This window comes from Tribolium madens, unplaced genomic scaffold (assembly GCF_015345945.1).
Source record: "Tribolium madens isolate multiple individuals breed KSU strain unplaced genomic scaffold, Tmad_KSU_1.1 Scaffold_1;HRSCAF=32;Tcas5.2_LG8, whole genome shotgun sequence".
Taxonomy (NCBI): Eukaryota; Metazoa; Arthropoda; class Insecta; order Coleoptera; family Tenebrionidae; genus Tribolium; species Tribolium madens.
The window spans coordinates 3,415,895-3,437,338 of NW_025400984.1; the positions used below are offsets into that span (position 1 = coordinate 3,415,895).

The 21,444-nt window shown below is 36.1% G+C and overlaps 5 protein-coding genes across 9 annotated transcripts in view; 3 read left to right on the forward strand and 2 right to left on the reverse strand.

Annotated features, from left to right (window-relative positions):
• LOC123016306 (sodium-independent sulfate anion transporter-like) overlaps positions 1 to 1,508 on the forward strand; it is a 4,842-nt gene extending 3,334 nt beyond the window's left edge. For both annotated transcript variants that reach the window (XM_044416619.1, XM_044416618.1), the window contains 4 exons: positions 187 to 823; positions 874 to 1,184; positions 1,230 to 1,383; positions 1,433 to 1,508. In XM_044416619.1, the coding sequence (XP_044272554.1) occupies positions 187 to 823; positions 874 to 1,184; positions 1,230 to 1,383; positions 1,433 to 1,467 (1,137 nt within the window). In that variant the 3' untranslated portion in view covers positions 1,468 to 1,508. The remainder of the gene's footprint in view (positions 1 to 186; positions 824 to 873; positions 1,185 to 1,229; positions 1,384 to 1,432) is intronic.
• A 2,169-nt stretch (positions 1,509 to 3,677) lies between these two features.
• On the forward strand, positions 3,678 to 8,460 carry LOC123003819 (sodium-independent sulfate anion transporter-like). The gene is made up of 12 exons (XM_044396830.1): positions 3,678 to 4,443; positions 4,510 to 4,709; positions 6,198 to 6,402; positions 6,446 to 6,666; positions 6,714 to 6,882; positions 6,931 to 7,095; positions 7,143 to 7,304; positions 7,351 to 7,491; positions 7,543 to 7,688; positions 7,737 to 7,910; positions 7,958 to 8,111; positions 8,307 to 8,460. Exons 2-12 carry the CDS (start codon positions 4,539 to 4,541, stop codon positions 8,375 to 8,377), a joined length of 1,779 nt encoding a protein of 592 aa, XP_044252765.1. The 5' UTR covers positions 3,678 to 4,443; positions 4,510 to 4,538; the 3' UTR covers positions 8,378 to 8,460.
• Positions 8,461 to 8,484: 24 nt separating this feature from the next.
• LOC123003817 (sodium-independent sulfate anion transporter-like) lies at positions 8,485 to 12,624 on the forward strand. 3 transcript variants are annotated; one of them, XM_044396827.1, is made up of 8 exons: positions 8,485 to 8,622; positions 9,508 to 9,692; positions 9,742 to 9,937; positions 9,984 to 10,204; positions 11,167 to 11,488; positions 11,535 to 11,983; positions 12,034 to 12,358; positions 12,407 to 12,624. In XM_044396827.1, exons 2-8 carry the CDS (start codon positions 9,516 to 9,518, stop codon positions 12,538 to 12,540), a joined length of 1,824 nt encoding a protein of 607 aa, XP_044252762.1. In that variant the 5' UTR covers positions 8,485 to 8,622; positions 9,508 to 9,515; the 3' UTR covers positions 12,541 to 12,624. The 3 variants fall into 3 exon arrangements, with proteins under 3 accessions (XP_044252762.1, XP_044252763.1, XP_044252764.1); XM_044396828.1 differs by lacking the exon at positions 8,485 to 8,622 and adding an exon at positions 9,019 to 9,132; XM_044396829.1 differs by lacking the exon at positions 8,485 to 8,622 and adding an exon at positions 9,156 to 9,441.
• Positions 12,615 to 13,423, reverse strand: LOC123003820 (54S ribosomal protein L12, mitochondrial). Its single transcript, XM_044396831.1, has 2 exons — positions 13,183 to 13,423; positions 12,615 to 13,133 (listed from the first exon to the last, which is right to left on the reverse strand). The coding sequence occupies exons 1-2, from the start codon at positions 13,242 to 13,244 to the stop codon at positions 12,653 to 12,655; spliced, it is 543 nt and encodes a 180-aa protein (XP_044252766.1). The 5' UTR covers positions 13,245 to 13,423; the 3' UTR covers positions 12,615 to 12,652.
• A 174-nt stretch (positions 13,424 to 13,597) lies between these two features.
• LOC123003952 (dynein axonemal heavy chain 3) overlaps positions 13,598 to 21,444 on the reverse strand; it is a 27,091-nt gene continuing 19,244 nt past the window's right edge. For both annotated transcript variants that reach the window (XM_044397028.1, XM_044397027.1), the window contains 8 exons: positions 20,192 to 21,162; positions 16,823 to 18,654; positions 16,527 to 16,777; positions 14,990 to 15,147; positions 14,776 to 14,935; positions 14,541 to 14,729; positions 14,074 to 14,493; positions 13,598 to 13,894 (listed from right to left, as the gene is read on the reverse strand). In XM_044397028.1, the coding sequence (XP_044252963.1) occupies positions 13,598 to 13,894; positions 14,074 to 14,493; positions 14,541 to 14,729; positions 14,776 to 14,935; positions 14,990 to 15,147; positions 16,527 to 16,777; positions 16,823 to 18,654; positions 20,192 to 21,162 (4,278 nt within the window). The remainder of the gene's footprint in view (positions 13,895 to 14,073; positions 14,494 to 14,540; positions 14,730 to 14,775; positions 14,936 to 14,989; positions 15,148 to 16,526; positions 16,778 to 16,822; positions 18,655 to 20,191; positions 21,163 to 21,444) is intronic.

Genomic DNA, 21,444 nt, shown 5'->3' on the forward strand with positions numbered 1-21,444 from the left:
ATATCCAAAAATGAAAAAAGAATAAATGTTTCTTAAGTAAAATGACACGAAAATTACGATATCGGTCAATTTTTGAATTTTTTTTCAATATTTTTTTTATAAAACTAAATTTTATTCGTATATTTTTCATATACATTTGTGTCGTTCACAAATAGACAATAACTAACGCATTAGCCCAATTTTCAGGAAATTCGTGTTTTCGGGAGTCTCCACCACCGCCCCGACTGGTCCCCCCGTCGCAATTTCCTCGGAAAACTCATTTTCCTCCTCTCCCTCGCCCGCAACGCCCTCATTGTCATCATCGGAACCCTCATCTCCTACTACTTATACGACCAGAAACCGTTCAAGATCACCGGAAAAGTCAGTGGGGGTTTCCCCCCTTTCAAACCACCCCCATTCTCCACCAACTTCACCGGAACCGAATCCACTTTCAGCGACATGGTCCAAGGCTACGGCGTTTCCTTCATTTTCATCCCTTTGTTATCAATCCTCGAGGCCGTGTCGATAGCGAAGGCTTTCAGTAAAGGCCGCAAACTGGACGCGACGCAAGAAATGCTAGCTTTGGGCCTTTGCAACACTTTTGGCTCGTTTTTCGGGTCGATGCCAGTGACCGGATCTTTCACCCGGAGTGCTGTTAATAACGCGTCCGGAGTTAGGACTCCGTTAGCCGGAATTTTCACTTCTTTACTCCTCCTTGTAGCTATAGCTTTTCTTACCCCCACGTTCTATTATGTGCCAAAAGCGACCCTTGCAAGTGTCATAATAGCAGCGATGTTTTATTTGTTCGATTTTGGGGCCTTTTCCTTGCTTTGGAAAACCAAAAGTAGGAAAAATTTTAATTGGGAAAAACCAAAATTTTCACTGATTTTGTAGAACTCGATTTGGTCCCCTTTTTGACCACTTTTCTCTGCAGTCTTTTCCTTGGAGTGGATTATGGGATTTTAATCGGAGCTTCGATTAATTTACTTTTCGTTTTGTATGCAAGTGCACGACCTAAATTTACCATAACTAAGGAAAAAATCCCAAATGATGGAAGCGATATTTATGTAATCACCCCGAGGGACACTCTATTTTTTCCAGCAGCTGAGTTTTTAAGAGATACAGTATTGGAATGTGAAGGTGACCAAGTTACGGTCATTATTAATGGAAAATATATCAGAAATATGGACATAACTGTGGCTAAAGTAACAATTTTTATAAAAAAAAACAAATTTGAAAAATTTTTTCAGAGTATTTCTGTGCTAGCCCATGAGCTCAATTTACGTAAATCTAAAGTCATGTTTGTTAATTTCAAGGAATCGGTGATGAAAATTTGTCTAGGAGTTGATAAAAAACTAGAGAATTATTTCTTCAGTGAAGAATATTACAACAGTGTGATTAAAGGTCAGTCTTTTGATTAGTTTATTATGAATTGAATTATTATTTTTTTCAGATACTTCCCACGAACTGGATTCTTCCAAACTGTGATTATTTTAAGTGTTGCCAATAAAAAATAAAATTACCAGTGATCGATTATTATTTGCTACCCTAGAAATAATCGAGTAAAGTGGCCAATAAGTGGCGTGATGCTCTCAATTGTGACATTTTTAGTTTCAATAGACGCAAAAAGTGTGTGAAAAACCGGTAAGCAAGCTAGTTTTTAACAGAAACTTAATCAGTTTTCTGCTAGGTTTTTTTCAGTGTAACTAAATTAATAAAAAACACCCAAAACAGTTAAAAAATGAAAAAAATTCAGTATTTGTAGCGTACTCGTAAATACTTTTTCCAGTTTTGACTAAGAACATCAACGTAAAACAAGAGTTTCTGATGTTAAATGAGGCGGGGATTACAAATCTAAACTTGAATTTTATTTGCATTAATTATTTTTTAAGATATCGGCTTTTAATTGTCGATTTTTACAAGTTAATAAGCTTAGTTTATGTGGATTTTTTTCAAACTTTTTAAAAATTGTACAAAAGTATGTTTCTCATGTAAAATGGCACGAGGATTATGTGTACTTACTTATATATGTACTTAGGTTTTTAACACAACTATTATTTTTTGAGATATAAACCGATTTTTGATCAGTTTTCTGAATTCTAGCAATTTTTTTTAATTTTCTTAAAGGTAAGAAAATAAAAAAATTGTGTTTTTTCTATTGTAAAATGCTACGAGGCTTACAAATGTGTACTTAAATTGTATGTGCAGCGATTAATTTTTATAATATTGACCAATTTTGATCTATTTTTTAAGTCAAATTTAATTTTTACAAAACTTTTTCAATATAATTTTTTTGAGAACTGCACAATTTTGTGTTTCTAATGTTGTATGATACGAGAATTACTTTATACTTTATAATTTTATTTGCAAATATTAATTTTTAAAATATACAGCTTTTGGTTGATTTTTTTCAAGTCGAACTTAACACTGGATTTTTTGTGTCTCTAATTAATAAAAAAAATCGCTTAGGACATTCAAAAAATAAAAAAGTCAGTATCTGTAACGTAGGTAAATGATTTTTGATTTTGTTTGCAATGTTTAGTTTTTAAGATATGTATTAGTCATTTTTTTTAACTCAAACTTAGTTTGTACAAAGTTCCAATTTTGAATAATAAAATCAAAGTTAAACAAAAGTTTCTGATGTGAAATAAGGCGAGGACTACAAATCTGAACTTGAATTTTATTTGCATTAATTATTTTTTAAGATATCGGCTTTTAATTGTCGATTTTTCCAAGTTAATGTGAAATTTTTGGTCAGTTTTTCGAAGCGTTTTAATTTTAGCAAATCCTTTCTAATTTTCCTGAAAATAGGGCAAAAAAATGAAAGAATGCTGTTTTTAATAATGCAAAATGTTACGAGAATTACAAACTTGTAAGTACTTAAATTGTGAATAATTTCAAAGTATTGACCGATTTTGATCAATTTTTTTGAGCCAAATTTAATTTTTACAAAAGTTTGTATTTTTTTTTGAAAATTACATAATTCTGTAGTCCTAATCTGGTATGACACGAGGATTATATACTTGAGTTTTATTTGCAATAAATAATTTTCAAATATCACCATACTTTTATTTGATTTTTTCAATTCAAATTTAACACTGTTTTTTTATGTCTCTAATAAAAAAATCGTAAATGTAATAAATTTCTTTAATGTAAAATGGAACAAGGATTACAAATATGTACTCTGGTTTTTCACACCATTATTATTTTTTCAGATTTAAACCAATTTTTGAGAAGTTTTTTAAAGTCTTTTAATTTTAAGGAAGGTCACAAATTTGTACTTAAATTGTATGTGCAGTGATTAATTTTTATAATATTAACCAATTTTAATCTATTTTTCGAATCACATTTAATTTTTACAAAACTTTTTCAATTTAATTTGTTTGAAAACTTCACAATTCTGTGTTTTTATTTGCAAATATTAATTTTTAAAATATTATACAGCGTTTGGTAGATTTTTTTCGAGTCAAACTTAACATTGAATTTTTTGTATCTCTAATTATTAAAAAAATGCTTAGGACATTCTAAAGAAAGAAAAAAAGAAAAAAAAATGTTGTTGTTGAATTGTAATATGTTATTTTTTATAGAAAAAGTTTTAATTTTGAATAAACAACACATAAGGTTTTTCTATAAATTAAAAAACAAAAATCAAGTTTGACTCAAAAACTCAAATCATAAAATTCTTAACTTAAAAACCAATTTTGAAATTTTGGTGTCAATGACCTAGACACAAATGTGGTGGAGGCGCATAAAAGAGATATTATTTGTAATTTTTTTATTCTTAAGAACGGAAATAGGGTGAATAAAAGAATTTGACCCACGTCGGTTTCAATTTTTTTTTTTAACTTACCTACTTTTTTTATTCCAAAAACACACATAAAATCACTTATACAAAAAAAAATACCTTGGCTCGGGTATTTAAGTGCAAATAACGACAAAAACATTCAGTTTTATCAATGTATTTGTCCCAAAAATTGTCCATAAACTGTTTTTTTTTAACTAAAAATATACAGACGGCGCAGTTTTAATCGAATTGGATGAGAAATCCTTCAGTCGCAAAAAAATCTCATTAAATGGCTCACTAGTACCACCAGGGTTGGTGTTTTTGTCGACCTTGGTTACAATTTGCTGATTTTATCGCCTCATTTACGAATTGTTATCACAGTGCTAATAGGACTTATGGGAAATAAACCCGCTTTCAAGAAATTTTGTTCTATTTGCTCACTCAGAGAGGGGGTACATAAAGTATAAAAAGAGTACAATTACATTACATAAGTGACGAGACCGCAAAAACGTTGTTACCTTGTTAGTGAAGAAGGCCACTAGTCAATGCTACAATTGCATCGTTTTCGAGTGTGACCAAACCTTTGTATAAATACCAATTAGGAATTCAGAAGACGTTGTTTGATTCGCATTTTGCGCCAATTGACTCAATGTGAAGTTGTGTTAAGTGTAGTGAATCGGGTAAGTACCTAAGAAAGTGAAAAAATTTTTGGCCTTGTTACAAGCCGGATTTGAATCCACTTGAAGATGATTGGAGTGTGATAGACCAAGACGATATGTTTATAAACTGGCCGGAGATTGTTAAAAGGGGATTTCCGGTACTGACCTGGGGCAAAAATTATAGTCTGGATGTTGCTATTGCTGATTTGGTGGCTGGGATTACGATAGGATTAACATTAATTCCGCAATGCATTGCTTATGCATCCCTGGCGGGATTAGGACCCGAGGTAAGACGCCCAAAAGTCGAAAGTTTTACAAATGAGGACAAACCCAACCCAAAATTACTTTTAATCACAATTCGGGATGACAGTGCAAGAATAACATTACATAACTAATAATTAAAAAAAATCACGTACAAAAAATAAATATAAAAATTTAATCTGTATTTAGGAATTTTGATTAAAAAATTAATTAAATTGTGTGCAATGGCAAAAATGAGAACTTTTTTCTGATAACATTGTGTTGGAACTCTAAACATGTTTTATTGGTGGAAACTCCGATAATAAAGGCATTTTAAAAAAAATAAATTTCAGTCATTGAATAACGTGACAATAAAAAGTTTTGAGAATATCAAATTCCCAGATTTATTTATTATATTTTTTAACACCGGATGCTCAAAACTATGAATAATGTTTACAATTGTTTATCCAAATACTCAGAATTGTTTTTTTTACCTTCATAAAAGTCAATAATGATCATTGTTGATATGCAACCAGTAATACCCCAAAATGTAATAATTCCTTAAGTTTACAATAATAACACAACAATCAAAAATAAATGTTTGCTTTTATTTATTTATGTGCATTTAGATCTTAGACATTTTACAAAATCCTTTTTTCATTGTATAATCCATAACCTCAATTGATATATAATTACTACAGAAAATACATTACGCAACTATTTGTAATAAATTACACAGCTTTTCAACGGTACCAGTATCAAAATATTGATAAAAAAATTATCATAATTAAAAATTAACGTTGCGTGGGGTAGACAATCAATTATACGGCTTGTTTATTTAGTTGCATAACCTCCAGTATGAGTTACATTTGTCTTCCTGTTACACATTTCACAAAATCATTTTTTTTTATCATAATCTCAATTTCTATACAGAATGCGCCAGAACTCGCGCCCCAGAGAAAAATGCCATATAAGGTAAGATACCAGGAACATGGAAAAAATGTTAAAAAAATTTTATCTATGAAAATTTCGAAGTTATGAGGGTTTAAAGTTTGTACTTTGACTCTATTTATTTCTATTGGAAAAATAATTTTCAAAGTTTTTTTGCTATAGGCTATTAAAAGAAGAAACAAGGAAGCTGTATCCTAAATTGTAACTCTGTTCAATGTAATTTGTGGCAAAATTTTTGTCCCTTTACTAAATAATTGTAAAAAAAACATATACAAGATCATCAGTATCATTAAATAGATATAAAATATGTCAAATGTCAAAAAATAAATGTCAAAATTTTTTGACAGATAGAATTTTTTAAACATTTTTTTCATGTTCCTGGTATCTTACCTTACTTGAGAATTTTCTCTGAGGCGCGAGTTCTGGCGCACCCTGTATAATTACTACAAAAATACATTACAAACTACTTGTAATAAATTACACAGCTTGTCAACGAAATATCGATAAAAAATTATCATAATTTAAAGCTTAAGTGGGATAGACAACTAGTTATACGGTTTGTTTATTTGGTTGCATAACTCCAGTATGGGTTATATTCGTCTCTTTGTGGAGGGATAATCTACGTGGTTTTCGGGGCTGTCCCCGAATTGAACATCGCCCCCACGGCCCTCCTCTCCCTCCTCACCTTCACCTTCACAAACAACGCGTCTTTTGGGAAAGTCAAAGCCGCCATTTTGCTTTGTTTCCTGTCGGGCATCATCGAACTGTTTTGTGGAAGCCTCCATTTGGGTAAATCCCCTGTTGTGTTTTCTCGTTTAAATGAAATAATTAGGTTTTTTGGTTGATTTCGTGTCAACGCCGGTCGTTGCTGCGTTCACCTCGGCTGGCGCCTTGACCATCGCCACTTCCCAAATCAAGAATTTGCTCGGTTTGAATTTCTCGGCTGATAGTTTTGTCGGCGTTTGGAGCAAAGTTTTCGGGCATATAACCGAGACGAAAATGTGGGATGCGATTCTTGGGATTGGGTGTTGCGTTGTTTTGTTGTTGTTGAGGGTAATTTGAGACAGTTGGGGAGATTTTGGGTAATTTAAAGGTTGTAGAAATTGAAGGATTATGGGAGTCCGCCTCTGGATGACCACAAAGTGGTTTCAAGAGGGAAAAAAGTGATTTGGTTTTGTTCAGTGGCGCGCAACGCCTTTGTGGTCATTGCATGCGCCGCCACTGCTTATTTGTTCGACAGTCGCGGGGAAAAACCCTTTTCTCTCACTTGTAAGTTTCATTTTTCAGTTATAACTCTTAAAATTTGATTATTTTTAGCGAAAGTTCCTGAGGGACTCCCCTCTTTCACAAATCCAGTGGCGGAAGTCCAACACGGCAACACCACAACCAGTGTCGTCGACATGATGAAGGAACTGGGGGCCGGCATTTTCGCCGTCCCTTTCGTCGCCATTTTAGGCAACGTTGCCATAGCCAAAGCTTTCGGTTGGTTAATCCCCCATTGTCAATTTTTTATTAAAATTTTTTGACAGCTAAAGGTAAAGTCATTGATGCCTCGCAAGAAATGATCGCAGTAGGCATGTGCAATTTGATTGGTTCGTTTTTCGGATCGTATCCGGTAAATGCGTCGTTTTCGAGGGCGGCTGTGAGTAATGCGAGCGGTGTGAGAACGCCTTTAGCAGGGATTTATACAGGTTGGCCAACTGAATTAAAAAAAACACAATTTTTAGTTTTTTTCAGGTGTAATGGTGATTTTAGCATTGACGTTTCTAACACCGTATTTTTCGTATATTCCAAAGCCGACTCTAGCAGCTGTCATTATTTGTGCTGTTATTTTTATGGTCGAAGTTACGTTAACAAAACTAATATGGCGAATTAATAGTAATTTTTACGTAAAGTTGGTAACACGAAACTGGGTTTTTTATGTTACAGAGATCGATTTAGTGCCATTTTTTGTTACTTTAGTTTTTTGTTTGGTACTTGGGATCGAATTTGGAATTTTGATTGGTGTTTGCGTCGACATATTGTTTTTATTGTACCGAACTGCAAGACCTAAAGTTGTTTTTGACTACATTCATGTAATTTTTGACAGTGTTTTTGACAATATGTTTGACACTTTTTTCCAGAATGAAAATCAGACAAATTATGTCAAAATAACCCCAACTTCCGCCATTTTATTCCCGTCAGTGGAATACATTCGAGAGAAAATAATGCAAAACAGTGAAATACAAAATGTCAAATATACATTTCTCGTTTTTGACTGCCAGAGAGTCAATAAACTTGATTTTACAGCAGCTAAGGTGAGTTTTTCAGTGAAAATTTTCTTATTACAGTTATAATATTTCAGTCTTTGTCTGCGCTACTCTCCGATTTGAGCAAAATGCAAAAACAGGTCATTTTCTACCGGTCGCAGAAAGCCGTTGTCAAAATTATGACAAAAGTGACTGAAGGTGGCGTAAAAATCGCCGAAACGGAGGAGAATCTGTACGAAATTTTGCAAGGTGATAAGATTTGGTATTATTGCAGTGTTGCAATCCGTTACCTTTCATAGTAATTATTGATTTCTCAATCCGGTAGTCACCGGAACGGAAATGCACTTGACACTTTATTTGAGACAATTTACTGAAGCCGGCCCTGACCCTAAATCCCACTTTATCGATCGTAAGATGGCAACACTGATAACTGTCAATTTTCAGAGCATGACAAGACGAGGAGGGAGAATACTGTGATTAGTGTGGAAGAGAAAGAGAACAATACAACGTTGTGACACGCACAGTGATGGAGTGGTGTTGTTACCCCTGTTTGTTATAAAAAATGTTTTTTCAAAAATAAAAATATCCAAAACTTGTAGTCTCATTGTTGTGTAATAAACAAGCAAAAAATGCATTCATTGGCCACTTATCATTGCCGACGGCACATTAAAGTGATAAGAGCCGGCAGTAAAAAATAAGGTTAAGGTTATGATGTGAAACATTTCTCCAATTTGTTGTTTCTTGTGGCACTTCCGCCCTGGTAAGTGATTTAATTGTCGCAATAACCTTCAAGTTATTACGCAAGTGATATTTGCGGTAAACACTGGGAAAAACAACACGAAATTTAGCTTATATACACACACTGTTCACATACTTTATTTTTTCTATAATAAGAGCGAGATTAGTCACAGCTAAGGTCGAAAAACGTGCATTTTTGCCCGATTCAAGGATCTTGCGAAAATCAAATCGCCGCAAAACATTCGAAGGTTTTGAAAGTCTGGCGCGAAATTTGAATTTTTTCAAATAGTTTCCGGTCGATAGACGCTCAAGAACACCGCGAGAATTTTAAAAGTACTCCAGAAGTATGAGAGTAGAAGGGGGCAAAGTCAAACGCACGTGATTCTGAATTATTTAAATTAATTGAGTCTGCAGTTGACGCTCAGTCGATTTGTGATTTCCAAAATGGATTGATTTTTACACTATCAGTGTCTAATTTTATTTGCAATTGTTGCAACAAGAAATGTATTACTTGTAAATTTAGTCATAAAAAGTGAGTATCGCGCGTGATTTTTTTTGATACTAAACACGGTTTTTCATCGCGTTTAATTAGCTTTGACGGGCGATTTCTCTGTTTTTGACAAAATTTTGCTTTTTTTTTGTCAAAATTTGACAAAACACCACTCGTTGCTATGGTTATGGTCCGTTGCTACACCATTTTTTACACGTTGCCATGGTTATGCCCTATTTTCCTCAAATTGCTATGCTAACGAATTGTCAAGTACTGCTTGTTTTTGACAATGAGTAAGGTCATTGCTCTGACCGGATTTTCATCCGGTGAAAGTCTTTCACTTTTCCTCCGGTATTTTGAATTGTTTCGCGCGACCGTTATGTCGCACCTCCAAAAAACCGTTCATTTTGTTCGCAGGTGCCCCCATGTCCGTTAGTGCGTGGCTAAAGTCAGTGGCGGTGCGTCGGGTGCCCATCTTGGGGTGGGCCCCCCAGTACTCCACCGAGAAGTTAGTGAGTGACGCCATCGCAGGAATCACAGTTGGCTTGACTGTCATGCCACAGGCCTTGGCATATGCCACTTTGGCCGGTTTGGAGCCACAAGTAAGGCATTTTTTGGATTTTTTTTTGAAATTGGAAAATTTTTTTTCAGTACGGATTGTACTCAGCGTTTGTCGGTTGTTTTGTTTACACGATTTTTGGTACTTGTAAAGATATTACGATAGGGCCGACGGCCCTTATGGCCCTCATGACGTACCAACAGATCATTGGTCGCAACACAGATTACGCGATTCTGCTTTGTTTTCTGTGTGGGGTACTACAACTCGTCATGGCCATCTTGCATTTAGGTACTTTTCGAGTGATTTTTGACAATCATTTGTTTGTTTTTGACAGGTGTTCTCATCGATTTTATTTCTATACCGGTGACAGTCGGTTTCACTTCAGCCACATCTGTGATAATCATGACATCGCAAATTAAAAGTTTGTTAGGTTTGAAAATTTCATCGTCGGGGTTTTTGGATACCATCACCAAAGTTGTCAAAAATATACACCACACTAGAATCGCAGATTTGACACTAGGAGTGGTGTGCATCGCCGTCTTGATGCTTCTCAGGGTAGGTAAAAAATCAGTTGGCGTTGGCGTTGGCGCCAATTTTTGACACTCATTGTCAAAAACCAAATTTTAACCATAACCATTTCGATTAGATATTTTTATTTTAAAAAACTTTAAAAACGATTATTTCATTTTGTAATTATTATTATTATTTATTATTATTATTTACTAAGATTTTGTCATTAAAAAGTGGGGTAGGTAAAAAAAATCAGTTGGCGTTGGCGCCGATTTTTGACACTCATTGTCAAAAACCAAATTTTTACCATTTCGATTAGATATTTTTATTTTAAAAAACTTTAAAAACAATTATTTCATTTTGTAATTATTATTATTGATTGATTATTTTTATTTACTAAAATTTAGTCATTAAAAAGTGCGTACTATAGAACGTGACCGAATAGTTTACGACACTAAAATTTATTGTTTTTTTTTTTTTCACATTTTTTTAATTACTTTTATCGACTGGTGACAAAAAAACACAAAATATTTACGTTCAGATTTTTTATCAATTGTTTTGTCTTAAATATGCGATTACCCTTGAACATTCAACATCGTCTTGCCTCTAAATTTCTGACAAAATTTACATAATCGGGGCTTGCCATGATTCATTTTTTTGCTCGATAAACAGAACGTTGCCATGGTTATGGTTCGTTCCTACGGTTTTTATCTCTCATAACCATGGCAACCAATCAACAATTATTGTCAAAAATTCCTGATTATTGTCAAATTACTGCCAAAAACCGCCCCTAATAAATTTCTGACGTTACATGAGTCAAAGTACATTGTAATGAAAATCGTAACAATTAATGAAAAATCGAATTTTTGCCTATTTGCGACAAATTAAGGTCATCGTGTCATCTCTTAACGATTGTGGACTATATTCCGTCGCATAAATTTCGATTTTTATGAAAATTATTTACGTCTTTCTCTGCGTTATCGCCTCATAAATCCCCTCTTTTCCAGAAACTTAAAGACTACAAACTTTCGAAAAAGCAGCGAACTTTTTCGAAAGCCCTTTGGTTGATCTCAACATCGCGTAACGCCCTTGTGGTCATCGTATGCTCGACTGTGGCCTATTTTTACGAAATCCGGGGTCCGGGCTCGCCCTTTCGACTCACGGGAACGGTGCGTCCCGGACTCCCGGATTTCCGGCCGCCCCCTTTTGCAACGACTTTGAATAATCGGACAATCGGTTTCGGCGAAATGGTCTCCGATTTGGGGACTTCTGTGGTCTTAGTGCCCATAATTGGCGTCTTGGGCAACGTCGCCATAGCAAAAGCGTTCGGTGAGTCTGGTACAGGAGTGCCAACTTGAAATAATGAGAATTTTAGCCAGCGGACAGATGATTGATGCGACCCAAGAACTGATGACCTTGTCGATGTGTAACGTTTTCGGATCGTTTTTCTCATCGATGCCGGTTACGGGATCGTTTTCAAGGTCGGCGGTGAATCACGCCAGTGGCGTACGTACCCCCTTGGGAGGGGTTTACACCGGGATTATGGTCCTCCTAGCGTTGGGATTTTTAACACCGTATTTTGCTTTCATCCCAAAGGCTTCGTTGGCGGCCGTGATCATCAGCGCTGTCATTTTTATGATCGAATACGAAGTGGTCAAACCCATGTGGAGGAGTAGTAAGAAGGATCTAGTGGCCACGTGTGCCACTTTTGTCTTTTGTTTAGCCATTGGCGTCGAATATGGGATTCTTGTAGGGGTAGGGATTAATATTATGTTCCTTTTGTATCCCTCGGCGCGGCCTACTGTGCACGTGGACAAAGTCAAAGTAATCCTTGCGTTTTTTGTTTTTTTTTTAAATAAAATTTGACATTTTAGACTCGGATTAACGGAATTGAGTACATTATGATAACTCCAGGAAACAGTCTTTACTTCCCTGCTGTTGATTTCATTAAAACAAGCATCGGGAATGCTGGGATTAGTTCCAAACATTTGCCGGTGGTTATCGACTGCCGTTTCATCCTCGCGGCTGATTTTACAGCAGCTAAAGGGATTTCAGCTCTCATAAACGAATTTTTGATACGACGACAGCCTCTCTACTTTTTACACACAAGGGAGGAAGTCGTGTCGTTATTTCGCGGCGTTTTTGACAACGATTTCAAGTATTTTACGACACGTGAAGAGTTGGAATCGATTTTGGAGGGTAAGAGGGAGGAAAGTTAACTTTCCTGACCTAATTGTTTCTTTACAGAGAAATGCAAGGAAATTGACAATGAGGAAACTCACTTATTAAATAACCATAACCAGTGGCGTCACAGTTTGGTGGAAATGACTGAAATACCTTGTGAAGACTCAAATATTAACCAACGAAAAATAACAAAATGAATCATGACTTTTCTCGTATTATTTAATATCTATTTATAAGTGTATATAAAACAGCAAAAGCCAAATAAAACTCATTTATCTTAACTAATCTTTATTTTAAAAAAAAAAAAAACTAATCGATTTCTACAACCCCCCCAACTTTCTCAATCGCCGCTTTCAATTTCTCAGCCTCTTCCTTGCTGACGTCCCCCTTGAGCAACGCGGGGGCCCCCTCAACGAACTTCTTCGCTTGTACTAAATTCATCCCTTCCATCAGCCCCTTGACCTCCTTAATAAGCGCGACTTTTTGTTTCTCATCAAATTTCATTAATTTCACATTAAACACGGATTTGACCTGTTTGGGGGCCTCGTCGTCGTCTTCAGCGGGGGCCGCCGCTGCGAAGCCTCCAACTGGCATGACCGGCGCATCCGGGAGATTTAGACGTGTCTTCAAAGCCCCACTCAATTCCGACACTTCTAATAAGTTTAACTGTGAAATTTCGGTCACGAGTTTCTCGATTTTGGGGCTGATGGGCTTCTCGACGTTGCTGGGGGGCGGAATTGTGACTTTTTCGGCGGGGGCTGCCTGCGGCTCGGCTGAGTGTAACACCGAACTGGAAAGTGGGGTTAGAAAATGTGGGGGTTAGCAAAGTTGGAAATTACCAGCGGGAGAAGCTGCGCCACGCTCGGAGGGGCACACGGAGGGTAATTCGAGCCGAATTCATGTTTCTAGTGATTAAATGTGATAATTGTGGCGGAAAACAGGTTATGTCATGTGTCAAATGTCGATAAGTAACGAAATCCGCTAATAGCAAAAACTCCAGAAACTCTCATAAAAAATAAAATCGTAATAACTTTTAGTGTACGCATTCACCAGTTTCAAATAAAGTGTTAGTAGTTCAATTTATTTGTAATAAACTACACTTCTAAGGTAATTAAAACTATTACGAAATCTGGTATTCGCGAAACAAACCCAGTGACCGTCAAACTGTTCGTAGAATCGTGAAAAAAACCAAATGACCGTCAAAATGTTTGCAATAAGTACAAAAAACAGAATTTCTTTAAAATTTTATTAAAATTAATCATCTAGCTGACATAATGCGGCCACTCCTCGATTAATCCAATGCCTTTCCGGCTTATCTGAATCAAAAGTCATGTACATGACGAAATTTGTCGAATGTCCTGTCGTTGATAAGACTCCTCGCCGTGCTGATGTCTTATAAACCGGGCAGTTATAACACGGGACCGGTTTATAGTCTTCTTTTACGTTCGGTTTTAACCAAATAATTGGTACAACGTCGAATAGAATTTTCGGAAAAGATTCATTTAATTTTTGCAACTTTCGGTCCCATCGAGCCCCTTCGAGGAACAAACCCTAGAAAAATCTCAAAATTTAACAAATGGGAAACATCACACATAAAAAATCCCTGGTTCTAAAGCCTTACTTACATCAAACAAAATACTAAATTCCTCAATTTCCCTAACCTGCTGCTTGTAATAATAATAATAATAATGATGCTATTACTAAGAAATAATAATAAAAAAGTCAGTCACCTTGCAATGGACCCCAATTTCCGGCACAGTTTGAGCTTCTTTTTCAAACTTGGTGACATAAAACTCGAAATGAATCCAATCGATCGGTAATTTCCGCTTGCGCGAAAAATTCTGTAAAACCCCCGTGAGAAAACTCTGCGTGAAATAAAATCCCGACAACCAGAAAACATCAGGTGGTCCTTGATCGATCCAATCTTGGAAAAATTTCAATCTTTGAATCAAATCCAAAACATAAGAACCCAACGGTTTAAGACTTGGGTAACTCTTATTGGCCCACGCTGTCGGTACTTTACCCACTTTCAACGAATTACAAACTTCTTCTAATTCGCCTGACATTACCACCAAACCCTTGACGGCTTTTATCATAAAGCTGAGTGTGCGTTTAACCACTTCCACCAATCGGTTAAACCGGATTAGTTCCTTATTGTCAAATTTGGGTTAGTGCCAACTTAACAGTATTAAATTACCTGTCTTAAAACTGTATTCATTGAATTACTATACATGACTGGATATTTATTACTGACTACTTCGATGTCGTATAAAGCGGGCATTTTGCCCAAAATATCATTGGCCAAGTCAATGAGAACGTCTTGTGATTCGTCATCAGCACCCCCTGCTGTTATATGCGTCTGCGTGAGTAAAACACCATTTAATAACTAAAAATACCAACATAACAACAATAAAATCACCACATTCAGTTACAGTGTGAGTCTCTTGATTATCTTTCGTAATGTCGGCGTTTTCGTGCAAACCAAACACTTCCGGTTGTGGCATAATCGGAAGCGTCTTGATGTAACTCAAACAACCTTCGTAGGAAGTGTCTACAGGTACGTAGTAAAGGCCACTTGGCGAAAATGCATATCTGTCAAAAAATTTAGTTATTTTTGGTTTTTCTCACACGAAATTTCGTCCTTACAATGGTTTAGTTATAACCTCCGGTGTGTAAAATATGGATAAGAGAGAGTTCAACAATCTTCTGTCCTTGTCGTCGGTCACTCGACCGCCATAATTACATTCTCCAGCGAGATACGTCAATGCGTCAAACGGAACGTCTTTGTAATCCGTCAAAAACATCTGCAATTGATGTTATAGTTGCTAAGCAACGGGATTTTGAGTGTTACCAGCAATTTGAAACAGATAATAAGTTATTTCAGGGTCATGTGACGCAATAAAACACAAATTTAACCTTATTTTTTTAATTTTCTTCAAAAACTGTGAATTTTAATGAATTTTAAACTTAAAATAATAAGGTAGGTGCACTTGAGTGCAAAAAAACGCAAACTGTTTTTTTTATAATGTAATTTGGCCTGTTAATAAATGCCAGTTTTTTGACGTTGTCTTTGTCACAATTCACAATTTTTTAATTGTCAGGCATCTTCATGTTTTTCCACCAATAAGATATTTGTTTTGATAGTTTTCTAACCTTTTTGGGAACAACCTTTTTCACACTATGTGAATCTCTAAAAATTTGACAATTTTCTTTTTGACAATTTACGTTTTTTTGCACTCAAGTGTAGATACATCGACTCTGATTTTTACTAATTTTTTTAGATAAGATTAAATAATTTCTAGACTATTAATTTGTATTATACTAACTGCATAACATAAATCTTAAAACAAAAACTTTTTTGTATCTTAGACACTCTAAATCGAATAAAACAAATTTCTTTTGTCCCAATGTCAAAAAATTTTGTTTACCTACAGGGTGTGCCAGAACTCGCGCCCCAGAGAAAATTTTTAAGTAAGGTAAGATACCAAGAACATGAAAAAACTGTTTAAAAAATTCTATCTGTCAAAAAATTTTGACATTTGACCTTTTTTATATCTATTTAAGGATACAGATAATCTTGTGCATGTTTTTTTACAATTATTTAGTAAAGGGACAAAAATTTTGCCAATAAAAGCCACAAAAAACATTGAACAGAGTTACAATTTAGGATACAGCTTCCTTGTTTCCTCTTTTAATAGCCTATAGCAAAAAAACTTGGAAAATTATTTTTCCAACCGAAATAAATAGAGTCAAAATGCAAATTTTAAACCCTCATAACTTCGAAATTTTTATAGATAAAATTTTATTACCTAACATTTTTTCCATGTTTCTGGTATCTTACCTTGAGAGAAAAATGCTCTGGGGCGCGAGTTCTGGCGCACCTGTATACCAAAGATGTATAGGTAACTCAAAATTTTGGCGAAAATTTATTAGTCGCAGCAAAATAATTCTTACAAATTTGGATTCCTCATATCATTTTGACCAAGAAAATTTGAATTTTGATTCACTTCAAAAATAAAGTTTTACACACAAAGCAAATATTGACGATATTATCATCCTCCAATGTTTTACAAATTCAGTTTTGATCAAAAACTTTGAGCAAATCCTTTTTTTTTAATTTCTAATACACCACTCACCTGAACTGTCTTATTTCTTACAAACAATAAAAAAACAGACATTTTACCTGCAATTGCAACACACAAATCGTCAAATCGGATTCATTAAACTCATACGGAATATTCCATCCCAACGGTCCAAATTTGCGCCTTTCTTGCACAATCCCATGAAAGAAACACAACGAAAACAACATAACTTGAAAACTTCTCCAATTCTCCACCGAATCATAAAAAGTGGGATCCGAAATCGGATCCGACATATACGACCTTAACAGATTCTGTCTTAAGCCTTTGGGAGCCTCATTTGTCATTTTAACCCCTAAACTCACCTTTAATTTAAAATCGGCCATCTTATCGTACTCACCATTCTGCAAAATGGCCACCGGAAACGCCTTACTCGGATAACTCGTCAACCACAATCTAAAATCCGGATTCGCCGCTTCCGGTACAATCACCTCATCGCAAATCCGGTCCAACTCCCTCATCCAACTCGCCGCTAAATGACAATTTTGCAAAACCACCCATTGACCCGTTTCCAATCCTTTAGTAATCATATTAGCCGCGATGGGGCCTTGACCTTGACCCAACGAAATCGTCATTAGATCAGTCTTCTGTATCCCTTTATCAGCCGCAAATCGGACCAATCCAGCCATGGGATCCGATCCAGGACTCAAAACAAACACCAATGGCGAACAAGCATGACTGTCATTGTATGACTCTTCAAGGTTAAATTGGGGCGGTTCTAAATAACGCGGACCCATCTCCTCGACAATGTACGATTGTACAGCAGGGACGATCTTATCGGGGCGGAGACAACGCAAAGCGACCAATCGGGTTAAGCCACGTAGTGTGTGAAAGGGAGGGGGACAAGGAACTTCGTTCGGATTGGTCACATCGTAAAACGCCTTCCATGCGTCCAAATCGGCCTCGAAATGATCCTTGAACTCCTCGAGGCCTTTCAAATGACTTGCACGGACGATTTCTGACCATGATTTTTCCGAAAGCCACTCCGGGGCGGGATTTTCAAACGGATTCTCGAGGGAAACACCACCAGTCAGTAAAAAATTCCAAACTTCTTCATCGATTAGGTGTTTTGAGCGTAAAATCCCCACGGTTAAGACTAGGGAAAAAATCAACTTGTCCTTCTCGAATAGTGATCGACAGACGTTCCTGTAGATGCTGTTAGTGAAATGATCGTTCAAATAACCGAGTCTGAGCTCCAAAGCTGGTGATTTTTCACTATTAGTGATCGATTGGTTGTATAAATTGATGAACCAAGTCATAGAATACTGATACATGGGATCGATGTTTGCCAAGTCGGAGATGCAGAAAAATAATACTGATGAGTGTTTGGAAACTGGTACGTACAAGTTTCTGGCATTATCGATTTCTTTTTCCGTCACTTGAGCCAATTTTTGCTTCTCTTGAATCTCCTCTGATAGTACTTTACTCGAGGAAAGTATCTTAATCGCAGTTTCATCCTCTAGAATATTCCCTTCGCTGGTTGAAAGGACCTCTAGAATCTTATCCTCAATCTCCTTCAACATCTTCTTGTTATTAGCACTCTCCACAATCATGGAATTCTTCTTCTCTTCCAACTCGGGTCGTTCCCTTGCGACCACAATCCCTAATAACTGGTCTTGTAACCCTTGACTCGTCAACATGAAATTCACTAAAGTCACTTTGACCGCAATTTCGGGCAAATAATGCGGATTCCTCAACCTCGTCGTGATATAAAACCGAAAATCCATCGAGTACTCTAGGAGATTATCCCCGAGTTTCAAGTACCAAATCCCTTGCTGTTTGAAGATGTTCTTTACTAGAATCGGATCTAAAGCTGCATCAATCTCCTCCATTACGTTTTCGAGGATTACGGGAGTACCAAAAGTGATGGCATGTTCTAAAACTCGGACATAATTCGCATCGGTGAGTTTGATTACTTGGAGTTTGTTTTGTTTTTCGAAGTTTTTCACCCATTTGTTGGCTTGGCCTTGAGGGTCGATCATGAGAGGCCATCGACGGGCTTTGGTCGCAATGATTCCGTTCTCGATGCTGTAGTTGTCGACGGGGAGGCCGGCGATGTTCCAGGTGCGGATGTCGAGGGGGTCGCCCATTGTGGCGACGAGGGAGAAGTTCTCCGAACAGGGAATCCCCAAGTGAAGGCAGAATTCGTTCCAGTCGCGGATTAATTCGTTTCTGGGGGGAGAGGAGCGATATTGTTGAGAAATTTTACAAAATGTTAAGTGTATTTCCACTAAAATAAGTTTTCAACTAAAATCTGTAGTTTTCACATCGTTAAAATTTCTGTATTGCAAAAATAAAATTTAAAATTGTGGTTGTTCTCAGTTTATCCAATGAAATCTGCAAAGTTATTGGAGAAAATTTTCTTCTTTAAGAACGAATACAAAATTTTAAAAGATCATCGAACTCATCTTAAAAAACTTAAGAAAGTTGTAATTTTTGAGACTTGACCCAATAACGTTTTATGCGCTTTTTTGAGTCTTTTGGACCTCTCGAAATCTAAAAAACGTTATACGGATCAATTTTAAAGTTGAAAATTTTTTGGATTTTTGTCGATTTTTGGCACCCGGACCGGTCTATTGCCAATAACTCCGGACCTATTGGTGATAACCTCTTATGTTTGGTACCGTTGGAAACAAAATTTAATTTTCTATCATATACAGGGTGTTCCGTTTTTATTGTTACAAATTTAAACAGGTGATAGAATATTCAATTCTAAGACAAAAGTTTCCTATAAACATGTATCGAAAAATGCTTGGTAAAGGAGCTACACCCCTTGGAAGGGGGCTAATATGTTTTTGCTAATATTTCAGAAACCATTTAAGATAAAATTACAAAATTTGGTACAGATGATAACCTTTATACACCTAAACGAATACAAACATCAAATGTCGAAATTTTTAAACATGGCGTATGAAACTGGGGGAGTTTAAGGTAAAAAATACCTTATTTATTTTGGTGTTAGTTTCTCGGTACTTTCAGCAACAAAATCTTAAGTTCGATAGTTTATCACAGAAAAGTCTCTCTTGTGTCGATACAACTTATTGTTTTTGAATAAAATTAATTTAAAATTTATGTTACACACCAATACAACATTCAAATAAATCAGAATTTAGAGAATAATAAAAGCAAGAAATTCATATTTTTTAATCAACCTCAACTAATTAACACTACATTACTGTAACAATAATAACATTAATTAAATGAATTTGCCTAAATCTAAAGGAGTTGTTCAAGGTGACCACCATTTTGGTCAATGCATAACTAAAGAAACTAAAGCCAAAATAGAAAGGGCATTTTTTTACCCAAAACCCCACCAATTTCGAACGCCCCTGATTAAAAATAACAAATTTTTCAAAATCGGATGTTTCTAGCCTTTTTCTTAAATTTATTACTCAATATCTCAAAAACTAGAGTTTCATCGTAGAGTATTTTAACTTGTTGCATTGTGTTCAGCGCGGAGTTTTACGTCTAGAAAACCATATTTCAAGCGTTTTTACAACTTAAGGTAAATTGACTATTTTTACGATTTTACTACTTCAAAAACTCAAAAAATTCGCAATTTTTTAAACTTGACCCAATAACGTTTTATGCACTTTTTTTAGTCATTAAGATCTCTAGAAATGTAAAAAATGTTAAATGGATCGATTTTAAATTTGAAATTTTTTTGATTTTTGTCGAGATTTTGATATCTCAATCATCATCAACTTACCTGAAATCCACCGTAAATGCCCCCAAATAGGCCACCGCCCCCGCCGATAAGATCACATCCCCTATGACATTCCCCAACAACCCTTCCAAATCCTTGGCCGTCTGCGACCATCGACTCTTTTCCCCACCCAATCCTCCGATCAACTTTTCAGCGCGATCCAATTTCTGCGAACAAATCTCAATCTGATCTTCCAACTCTTTCTTCTTCTTCGTTTCAGCTGCAAACTCATCATTTAATGCTTGCAACTTATCTGTAACTTCCTGAAGTTGTGCTCTTTTCTCATTTAGAGTATCCATTTGAGCAGCCAACTCGGCTTCCGCCTCGGCCAAAGCCGCTTTCTTCGGAGCCACGATCTTAATCACTCTATCGTAAACCTCCATGGCCCTCACCCATTTACATAACCCTTCACAAGCAGTCGAGACTGTTTTAATTCGTTCCGGATTAAACTCCCGATCCGGCATATACCGATCCCGGATTTTCTTCATCACACTCGTCGGGATGTTATCCTTGTCGTAAGTCTTCAAACTTTCAAGGAATTTCATATCTCCGAGAAGCTTCACCGACGGCCCCCAATAATCCTCGACCATTCTTCCGGTGGTTAAGTCCGGTTTCCGGTCCGGTTTGATCTGTTTCATCACACAGACGGCCTCCAAAACTAGCTTCACTCCGGATGGGGGGTTTTTCATTGACTTTACAAGTGTGATGTCGTTGGGTGTAAGTGTGTTGAGGGCCTTTATGGCCGCTTCCAGGGCCGGAATTGCTTCAGATAAGTCGGATTCGCAATCGTCTTTGATGGCTTGAGCCGCAGCTGCAGCTTCGTTAGCTAAGGCTTCGTCAGCACCAACGATTTCCTTTTTTTTCTCGACGATTACGGTGTCTTGCTCGATTTTGATCATCAGTTTTTCCGTCACGGCAGACGCCACAATCAGTTTCGGTTGCAAATCGTGCAACTCGTCTTGCATCAAACCCACCTAAGGATGGAAAATTCATCAAACATTGAAATATTTCAAGATTTCATCTCAAATTTTTCAAGAAAATAAAGTGAGGTAAAATACTCCATTTCTAAGATTTTATTGTAACGTAATTATTATAAATTTTCAAAATTTGAGGTTTTTAAACATTTGGACTCTAAAATAATCTTTTAAAATTAAGTAAGTACAAAACTTCAAAAATGGGTCTCTAGAGATAAATTAACTACATATCTCGAAAGTCCAAGAAATAAATAATTAAAATAAACAACCAAAAAGTAAAAA